Source organism: Microcaecilia unicolor, chromosome 5, assembly GCF_901765095.1.
Source record: "Microcaecilia unicolor chromosome 5, aMicUni1.1, whole genome shotgun sequence".
NCBI lineage: Eukaryota > Metazoa > Chordata > Amphibia > Gymnophiona > Siphonopidae > Microcaecilia > Microcaecilia unicolor.
This window is the reverse complement of record NC_044035.1, coordinates 186411616-186422668: the sequence shown is the minus strand read 5'-3', so window position 1 is coordinate 186422668 and position 11053 is coordinate 186411616. Positions and strand designations below refer to the sequence as shown.

The 11053-nt window shown below is 44.0% G+C and overlaps 1 protein-coding gene across 1 annotated transcript in view; it reads left to right on the top strand.

Annotated features, from left to right (window-relative positions):
* Positions 1–1281: 1281 nt before the first annotated feature.
* Positions 1282–11053, top strand: part of NRN1L (neuritin 1 like) — a 206808-nt gene continuing 197036 nt past the window's right edge. The window contains exon 1 of the mRNA XM_030204928.1: positions 1282–1508. Within this exon, the coding sequence (XP_030060788.1) occupies positions 1442–1508 (67 nt within the window). The 5' untranslated portion in view covers positions 1282–1441. The remainder of the gene's footprint in view (positions 1509–11053) is intronic.

Genomic DNA, 11053 nt, shown 5'->3' with positions numbered 1-11053 from the left:
TCCAGTGGACCCCAGATCCCCCACCCCCAAAGACTTCCATCCCTGATGGTCCAGTGGACCCCAGACCCCCTCCCCCAAAGACATAACCCCCCCCCTCAAAAATAAATAACACCCTGGTGGACCATTGGGACCCCAATAACAAGTCCTGGTGATCTAGCGGTGGCCCCAACCCCCTTTTACCTTGTAAGAAGAAGGAGGGACTAGGATTCCCTCCTCCTGCTAGGCGCCTCCTCAAAATGGCAGTGCCCTGCCCGGTCTCTCCTTAAGCCCCATCCGGTGCATCCCAGGATGCACCAGGCAGGGCAAGGTGCCGCTATTTTGAGGAGGTGCCCAGCAGGAGGAGGGAGTCCTCCTGCTGTGTGCCCACGTCTTTGGGAGATGGGGAGGTCTGGGGTCCACCGGACCATCAGGGCTTTATGACAGATAGGGCTTTGACAGGTGGAGTTGTGCTTAACACACAGCTCTTGAGTGCATTCCCAGGCACAATCTGCCCGCAGTTGTCCCTCTCATGCTCAATGCTATGACTGTGCTTAAATTTGCATGTCATGGACCATGATGGAGCTGCTCAAATGCACTCATTGGGTGGTACTTCTCCAGTGCTGTTCGGAACAGTGCCAGATTTTTGAGCATCTGACTCACTGTGCTTGATTTCCTTTCTTTTGTCTTCTCAGGGATCTTCTGTGTATATATCACTCCTTTCATTCACTTTCTCTATCCCCACCTACTTCCCCAGGGAAGGTATTAATATTGTGCAAAGGAGAAGATTTCCTAAATGGAAACTAGAGATACCTGAGTGAACTTTCCTGTTTATAACAATTTTAGAAAAAAGGTAGCAATAATTCTTAGAAATGCATTTATACTTGAAATGGTTGTACATTTTATTCTAAATTGAAGGGGCTGAATCAACACACACACACACACACACTCTCTCTCTCTCTCCATTTAGAGTTTGTACAGAGCTATTATGCTTGTACTTGGCTGTTATTGGTGATGAAAATCAAGTGATCATCTTACCTCTCTGCTATCACTTCATTTGGTTGCAGACCAGGATTTTTGATGGTACATGCAGCAGCTACAACGGTACAAAGCCACCAAAAGACCTCTCCCCCCCCCCCCCCCTCATACCCCTTTGGTCTGTGTCCCACTTCAGCAGATTCATCCCAGGATTGCACAGCCCTAGGTTTATCTTTCAAGGAGGTGTGTGTACTGAGCGCTCAGGGATCGAGGGGATTTTGACTCATCAGATTATAAACTGCAACGGTCCGCCTTTGCTTCCTGCGACTAACAAGCGAGAGACTAGAGACTAACTGAGCAGCTCCTGCCTCCTTTAACTACCTAGGCATAACAAGCGATTTGCTGCTCAGAAGCGACGGCTAGTGCGAGCTGAGAAAGTTGGCTGTTGCTTGCTCCTCTGCTGGGCCACGAGAGGCTGGTGTCCAGCATGGGGGTTCTGGACCACGGCTGCAGGCGGCTGTTGGCTTTTGTCTTGTTCCTGGCTTTGCACCTGGGTAAGTTACATCTGTGCGTTCGTTCACTTTCACTAGGCAAAGAACAAGGGACCATCGTAAAACTGCGCTTCCAGGCATCCCCACAAAGTGCATGAAACGCTTCCGTCCGCTTTTTATGGTCTGGGATGCTGTCACTCCTTTTTTTGTAGTGTTTTTTTTTTGGGGGGGGGGGGGGTGGGTGGGGTGGGGGTTGCATTAGGCAAAACGGAGACGTGCTGCCAAATCTGCCTTAAAATAAGTAAACACCCTAGAGTAACTTCTGCATAACTTTCGTACTCTTAGCTGGAGCCCAAAATGTGAAAATAAAGATTTCCATTAGCTGCAGCCTGGGTACAAACATGGAGGGATAACTTCAGAATATTTTATTGCTTCACGCAATAGCTATCGATTTACCGATCGCTTTTAATGAGCCTGGTTAAATTAGATATGTCAGAGGGAGGGAGGAAGAGTTGCCTGGTTTGCTTGCACTGACTCTGCATGGATTCATGGAATAAGTGGATAGAATCGATAGCTATGGAGCTACTTTGGAATCACTGCTCTTGGGCGAAGGAAGAGCAATTTGTTCAGGATACGCTAGATAGTGCCACCGTTGTGGCAACGATTAAAGTTTTCAGCAGGTTGGCCAAACACTGGATTTTCGGAGGCTCTAGCTGTTAAGGGCAGCCAAAACCTGATTGTGGGCAATAGCTGACAACCTCAGACTTGCCTCGGATATCTTTGAAGGTTTCAATATCATATATTGAACCAACTTAAGAATTATTCTGAAATGCCGTTTGTGTTTCATCTTTGCAGAGCACATAGATAGATCCCTTTTTAGATGTGACCACGATTCTGTTCTGGAAGAGGAAGCAGTTGCCCCATCTCATCCACAGTTTGCAGGGAGTGCTGTTTAATGGTATTGCCAAGAGATGCCAGAGAGCTCAATAGTGTGATCTCTACCCATTACTAGGCCTGTTGATAGTGTGCAAGAATGTAAGAATCACCATACTGGTTCAGAACAAAGGCCCTCCTAGCCCAGCTCGTGTTTCCAACAGTGGCCAGGTCAAAAGTACCTGGCAGGATCCCAGAAACCATGCTGCTTATCACCAGTTTATGGACTTTTCTTCTAGGAATTTGTCCAAACCTTTCTTAAATCCAGCTAGGCTAACTTCTTTTACCACATTCTCCAGCAACAAGTTCCAGAGATGAACTACGTGTTGAGGGAAAAACATATTTATTCTTCAGCTTGTTTTAAATGTATTACTTAGTAATTTCATGGCAGGTCCCCCAAGGGTTCTACTTTTTGTAAAACTACATAATGAATTCATTTGTAAGCATTCCACACAACTCAGGATTTTATAGACCTCTATCATATCTCCATTCAGCTGTCTCTTCTAGAAGCTGAAGAGCCCTAGACTCTTCAGCCTTTCCTCATATAAGAGTTGTTTTTATCTCCTTAATAATTTTGGTCACCCTTCTAATTCTACTAACGTGTGTGTGTGTGTGTGTGTGTGTGTGTGTGTGTTTTGGCCTCTGTCGCACACAGAGCAGAACATTTCAAGTGCTGTCCACGATGACACTTTAGCATCCTGCAGCTATAATTTAGGTTATTTTTCCCTATGTGTATCACTTCACAGTTGTCCACATTATATTCCATCTGCTGGTTGGATGTACAGTCTTCCAAGGTCATCCTGCAATTTCTCAGAATCCACATGCAATTTAACGACTTTGGATAATATTTTATCTGTAAATTGTAATCAGCTTACTTGTCATTCCTATTTCCAAATCATTTATAAATATGTTAAAAGCATTAATTCCAGTTCAGATCCCTGCTGTACAAAATTATTCATCATCTTCCATTAAGAGAACTGTCCATTTAACCTTTCCCTCTGTTTTCTTCTTTTAGCCAGTTCCCACTTCACAACATGACATTGTATCCTTTCACATGTTTACTTTCAAACTTTTTATTAGGCAAAATAAGCAAATGACACAGCTCAAACAAACAGTACAAAAAGGAACTGTACATAGCATAGAGCTATAACAAAGATCAGCAGAATTTAATTGCCTGTTTGCTTATTTATCATAGAACCCCCCCCCCCCTGTCTTCCCCCAGCCCTATATATTGTACAGTGAACTACAAATGAATCATATCAAAGTTCTGACATATCCTACATAATAATTTATTCATCTGCATCCCTGGCTGGCTGGGTTTGTAACCGTATGCAAATCAGCTTACGTCAGCTCGCCTCCAACCTTCCCTTCCCTCTCAGTATCCCGCCCTCGTGGAAAGATGAAATGACATCAGAGGAGGGCGGGACACTGAAGGAAAGGGAAGGCTGGAGATGACGTGTACCAAGCCTGCCGCTCTCACTGCCGCCGCTGCGATCTGAGATAAAATGAAAGTTTTAAAGGCAGGGCGACAGGAAGGAAAAGAATGCTGTTGTGGGAGACGAGGGTGGGCAGGTGAGGGCTGGGGTTGAAGACCTTGGGTGCTTAAAAGGGGGGCAGATAGGGGCTGGGGCGAGTCACTGGACATGGATGGGATGGGATGGGAGGGGAGGGCAGAGGAGAATCACTGGACATGGATGAGATGGGAGAGGAGAATTGCTTGACATGGAGGGGAGGGCAGAGGAGAGAGGAGAAATCGCTTAGACGAGAGTCACTAGACATGAATGGGAGAGGAGAATCCCTGGACATGGATTGGATTGGATGGGAGGGGAGAATCGCTGGACATGGAGGGGAGGGCAGGGGAGAGAGGAGAAATCACTTAGATGATAGCCTTTCTAGTGCCTGTTTCTTTTTTCACGAAACAGGCTTTTTTGCTTGTTTATAAAAAACTACTCAAAATGTCCCTTGAATGGTGACTTCCTTCTGTACCAAGAATGGATGTTAGGTTCTTATACCCTACCAATCCCAAGCAGACCCCAGTCCAGCAACAAGACTTATTCCCCCCCCCCCCCCAAAAAAAAAACCACAGCACTCAAAGGAAGAAAGACAGCACATGTCTAAAATATTCTAAATCCAATCTCCCACTTTACAACTAATTTGGGATCAAGCTATGAGCTCAGTATGGTAAGGACTGTAGGTAAGCATTCCAAGTTGACAAAAATATATATTTTTTGTCTCAAAGAGAGTTTGGCATATTTTTGCTCCAACACCATTAACACATGAAATCTATTCCACCAACTCCAAAAATCAGGCAGGTCTTTGAGTATCCAGACACTCAAGATTGTTTTTTTTTTACAGATCAGGCCTGCTTGTGACATAACAAACGGTTGCCACTGCCCTGTACCCATAAGTGATTCAAAGTTTCCCTATTAACTGTTCCAGGTATTAAAGCACTGCGCGCCAGAAATGTTTGCTCCATGGGCAAGATCAAAAAGCATGAAAGAATGTAACTATCTTCCACAAACACATGGGTGTGTCCACCCAACTAGACTTGTAGGCCTGTGCTTGAGTAAAATACACACAGTGTAACACCCGAAACTGGCATTCCCTCAATTCTGCACTTACTGACAATCCTGGAATACATTTAATTATTTTGTAGAAATCCAGAGATTCCTACAGCAAGTTTAAATCTGTTCACCAATGAATTTGTAAATTCTCAAAATCCTTAGGTGATGACTCCTGTTGTAATCCTCCATATAGAGTTTGGAAACTGTACATAAGTATTGCCATACTGGAAAAGACCAAAGGTCCATCAAGCCCAGCATGCTGTTTCCAACAGTGGCCAATCCAGGTACCTGGCAAGATCCCAAAATGTTCAATACATTTTATGCTGCTTATCCAAGAAATAAGCAGTGGATTTCCCCCAAGTCCATTTAATAATGGTCTATGGATTTTTCCTTTAGGAAGCTGTCCAAACCTTTTTAAAACTCCGCTGTGCTAACCGCCTTTTATTACATTCTCTGGCAACGAATTCCAGAGTTTAATTACCCGTTGAGTGAAGAAAAATTTGCTACAATTCGTTTCACATTTACTACATTGTAGCTTCATCGCATGCCCCTAGTCCTAGTATTTTTGGAAAGCGTAAACAGATGCTTCACATCTACCTGTTCAACTACACTATTTTATAGACTTCTGTCATATCTCCTCTCAGCCGCTTTTCTCCAAGCTGAAGAGCCCTAGTCACTTTAGCCTTTCCTCATAGGGAAGTTATCCCATCCCCTTTTATCATTTTCGTCGCCCTTCTCTGTACCTTTTTTAATTCCACTATATCTTTTTTGAGATGTGGCGACCAGAATTGAACACAATATTTGAGGTGCGGTTGCACCATGGAGCGATACAAAGGCATTATAACATGCTCATTTTTCTTTTCTATTCCTTTCCTAATAATACCTAACATTCTATTTGCTTTCTTAGCCGCAGCAGCACACTGAGCAGAATGTTTCAACGTATCATCAACGACAACTGAAGTCACTTCACTCCTGATCTTCTCAAAACATTCCCTAAGTCGGAATTGGAACACAAATTTATGTGATCTAACGTGCCTAAATAATGCCGCAACTGATCATAAGCAAAAAAATCTCCAGCATAAATACTTGTTCGCCCACATCTTCTCCTTTTGGAAAAATTTGATGTTAACTTTGGCAAATCTCCAAACTTCAGATACTATAGATGATTTTAATGATAAATTATAGATTAATAATCCGAGATCTGCAATTTCATTTTTGGGACTCTGGGATGTATACTATCCAGTGCAGGTAATTTGCTGTTTTTTTTTAGCTTGTCAACAGGTTTGACCCTACCATTAAGTGATGTAGGCAATCACCTAGGGTGGCACACAAAAAGTGTTTACTTGCACCTGTACCAGACAGTGGCAGCTGACCTGACCTTTAGGGTATGGACCAGGATGGGCACCGGTCACTGAACATACTTTGCAGGCAGCCCCTTCTCTGACCTCTCAGCCTATATGCAGAAAACCCAGCCCTCAATTAGCAATGTGGCTGCACAGTCTTCTTTAGCAGCATTACTGCACTGCCCTTTCTAACTCTTCCCCTGGCCCTGCCCTCCTTCCAGGCTCCTCCTTTACTGGCTGTTCCTCTAGCAGAAGTTACATTATTCCACACAGCCACCACACCAGAGGAAATATGTAGCTGGTGCATAGCAAAGTGGAGCCGTTATGGGTTAGTGGGCTTAGGGTTTGACATGACATAGCAGCAGCCGCTGCCGCAGCAATAGAGGACCAGCAAAAAGAAGGTAAGGGGAGGTTGATCATGGACATCTGAGGGAAGAGGTAGGGAAAGGAAGAGAAGATGTTGGACACATGGGTGGCAGCTAGGGAAGGGAAGGAGAGACAGGGCTGCCGAGAGACTGAACTGGGCCTGGGGCAGGGCCACTGGCGCCCCCCCAAATCGTCATCCGCTGCCCCCCCCCCAATCGCTGCCGCTCCTGAAATACCTTGTGGGGATCCCAGGCCCCGCCAACAGAAGACGTCTTCTTCCTCTAGCGCTGCCTGCCCCTGCGGCTGCTTTTCCTCTCAGGGCATGTTCGTTTTCAAAACCGAGCATGTGCACCTGAGAGGAAAAGCAGCCGCTCAGAAATGGGCAGAAGAGCAGCACTGGAGGAAGCTCTGGGTCCTCCCCAGCCTCTAAGGGGGGGTCCAACGCCGGAGTTTTCTCTCTCTTGCTCCTGTCAGGATGCGATTACTCAGGTCCCGTCAGGAGCAGGAGACAGAGAGAGATCCCAGTGCCAGGCCCCTTTGGAGGCCCGGGCCTGGGGAATTTTGCCCCCCCTGCGCCCCTCTCTGCGGCCCTGAGGAGAAATGCTGGGCACCTGGAGGAAGGGGCCAGAGCGGGTGGAGTGGAGGGTATGAAAGGAGAGGCTGGACACCTGGGTGAGGGGGAGGGGCTAGGGAAGAGAAAATGCTGGTCATCTGAGGAGCCTTGAGCCTCCTCTGGGAGGGAGGCATGACTGAAGGTTTGCCTAGGGCATCAGATATCCTTGGGCCTGCTCTGTTTGTTGATTTGACCTATTAGCTCTTCTGGGTTCACTGAGATTTGCTCCAGTTCCTCCAAATGGTCACCTTTGAATACTGTTTCTGACATGGGTAGCCCTCTTCTGCCTTCCTCAGTAAAGATAAAAACAAAGAATTAATTCAGTCTCTCTATTTTGACCTTGGGTGCCTGTTTTACTCTGTCATGATCTAATGGTCCAACTGACTCCTCGGAGGCTTTCTGCTTCCACTGTACCTGTAAAACGTTTTGATATCATTTTTTTGCCTCTATGATGACAAGCTTTTTTCCAATGTCTCTTTTTGCCTTCATTATCTATGCTTTGTACCTAACATTCTAGTATTTATGCTGCTTCCTGTTTTCTTTATTCAGATCCTATCCATATTTTTCAATGATGTTCTTTTGGTTAGAGTAGCCTCTTTCACCTAATCTTTTAATCATGGCAGCTGTCATTTGGCCTTTCTTCCACATTTTTTAATACATGAACTACACCTGGTCTGGGCATCCAAGATGTTATTTTTATGCCTGATTCATTTTTATCTTTTGCAGTTGCTCCTTTTATCTATTTTTAAACCTTTTTCTTCATTTTATCATATTTGCCCTTTTGAAAGTTAAATGTTAATGAGGTAAATTTCCATAGTGTCTTCATGCTAGTTATTAACTGAAATTTGATTATGTTATGATTGCAATTGCCAGGTGGCCCCAGCACCATTACCTCTTATCAAGTCCTGCTTTCCATTAAGGACTAGATCTAAAATATCTGTCCTTCTTGTCAGTTTCTGAACCAGATGCTCCATGAAACATTTAGTTCATCTGGGAACTTTACCTCCTTAGCATTTCCTGACATGACATTTATCCATTCAATATTGGGATAATTGAAATCACCTATTATTATAGTGTTAACTGTTCTAAGGTATTTTTAGTATATAGCTCACAGAAGAGAAAGGAGAAAAAGTCAAAGTTCCTGTCATTAATTCATCTTTGCAGTGTACAAGTGCCTGCCTTATCTATCTATCTATCTATCTATCTATCTATCTATCTATCTATCTATCTATCTATCTATCTATCTATCACTTACAATGTAACCAAAAATAGATTTTTCTGAGATGGCTCTGGCTGAGTCTTGGTCCATCAACAGTCCTCTTGGCACTGAAGCTCACAGGAAGATGGTGTTCAGTGTTTCAAGCTAGCCAGTCACCAAGATGACAAGCGTTTGAATGTTTTTATGTAGGCTTTCATCTATTGGTGGTTGTGCCTCTTTTTAAAATATAATCTCCTCCGAAGTCCACATTTCCATTCTTCATATTGTAGTCAAACGTTGTTAGAGACTGACCAACTTTCGGCTTCGGTGCTGAAACTGGCCCTAAATCCATGTTTGGCCTTTTTTTCAGTTTCCACTGAAAATGCCTGTGCATTTTCAGCAGGAACCAAAACTATGCTGCACACCCCCACTCCCTCCCTTCTCCTCCTTGATGAAAAAGACCCACACCCTCCTGAATCCACCCCACCAGCAACTGCTCCCTCCTCAGCCTACCTTGCTGAACTCCTTAGTGGCTAGTGAGGGCAGGAACATCCCCACTCACTCCTGACCTTACCTGCTCCTGTTTCAAATTGGCTTCTGGGACTTCCAGTGGCATTCTTACGAGACTGCCGCTGGAGGACACACTGCGGCAGCCATTTTGTGATTGGAACCGGGACAGGCAGGACAGACTGATGATCGCTTCTGCCTGTGCTAGTTCCAGTCTCAAAATGGTTGCTGCAACCTCCAGCGGCAGTCTTGGAAGCTATTTTGAAACAAGAGCAGGCATGGGCAAGAGCGAGTGGGGATGATCCCATCCCCACTAGCAACCAACGAGTCCGGCATGGTACGCTGTTGAGTGGGCTTCTGCTATGTGGTGGGTTTGCGGGGGGACTGCTGCCAGTGGGTTCAGAAGGAAGGTATTTTTAGTCAGTGGGTGCTATTTTTTTTGGGGGGGGGGGTGTTAGGTTTAATTTCAGTTGTAGATTCAGTTTCAGCAGAAACTAAAGATCCTAGTTTTGGTTGGGTTTGTATGTATTGATGTGATGTCTGCATGGGATTCTAAGAAGCACCATGATTTACATTTTATTCTTCATAAGATAAGATATGTGTTTGTTATCTGACTGAATATTATTGGTCTAGAGGTGTTCTACTTAGTAATAACTTACAATATAAGCAAACATAGATTTTTCAGAACCATAACAGCTTTTGTCTGAGATGTCTGTGACTGTGTCTTGGTCCATCAGCAATCCTGTTGTCACTGAAGGACACAGGAAGATGGTGTTCAGTATTTCATGCTAGCCAGTCACCGAGATGACAAGCATTAGAACTCTAAAAAAAATCAGTTAGCAGCTGCTATTACACTTTTATTACTGGATAGTAACTGACTGCCCAGTGATAATGTATAAAGAGCCATCAAACCACATTCTTTGTCTAAACCCACCAGGTTTATAGAGAGAAAATAATGTGGTGGAAAAGGGGTTGCAAATGAAACAGAAAATGTCAGACATCAGTTATTTTACCATTTTTGCCTTCTACCAAAAGTGCTTCCATTAAAAACACTATAAAAAGAATGTGTGGAAGTACAGTATTTCTATGCTCCTGTTACAAGAAAAGATTGGTTTGGCATCTGTGGGCATAGTAACAGAGCAAACTATGGGCCATTTAATTGCCATCTAGTGTGACCACCTGAGATTCATGCAACTTCATTCCTGTGTCTTTTAGCCAACTTTTAAGTTCCCCAGTCTATAGTACTGCCTCCATGTCTGTCCCAGGCATTCCCAAAATCCACCACTGTGATGGATTCAGACACCTTTACTAGCAGGTTACCTAAGGTCTTGTCAAACTCCACCCTGCCTCCACAGCCACACTCAGTCAAGTCAATACACAGGCCCTTCCCATGTCCATTACATTTTGTAATACTTCCCTTAGCCACATCTGGCCTCCCCAAGGTTATTGGAATCCTAGAATTAACCTCACCCCATTTTCCTGGCTGTCCATGAACAATGATTAGATAACCAGGGCAGATGCTAATGGCTTAGCTGGAAGTGATATTCCCTAGACAGTAATCCAGGCTTCCTGCTCACTGTTTGCTATGAAAAGGAAAATTGTTTTACACAGAATGTAATTTAATTTAAATTTGGAGGGCAGGGCAGGGGTTATGGTACTTGCCCCATTTTATTATCTTTAGCTTTTCAAAAATGTTTGATTTTCAGACAAAGATGGATTAACTTTTCTTTTCGAAAACAAGACATTTTTAGTTTTATTAAAGAATCCTGACATTAATTAGGATGATGCCAGTAAAGTTCATGGTGATAGGTGCTGTGGGAGAAGCAGGAGAGACCCTTGCACTGAGAGTAACCTTTCAAAGGATGGTGAGTCAAAAGGTCTGTTTCCTGTATACCTTAAAAAGCTTGGTGGAATGTTGTGTGCTTCACTAGAAAGTATGAGGAGGCTGCTGCAATTAAAAGGTGGAGCTTCACAATGTTGAAAAAAAACTTTGGACTCCTTTAGATTTGTATTGTCAACATGCTAAGGTATAATTTTTAAATGAAATCTCAGTTTTTTTGTAATATGGGACAATGTAAAGTGTT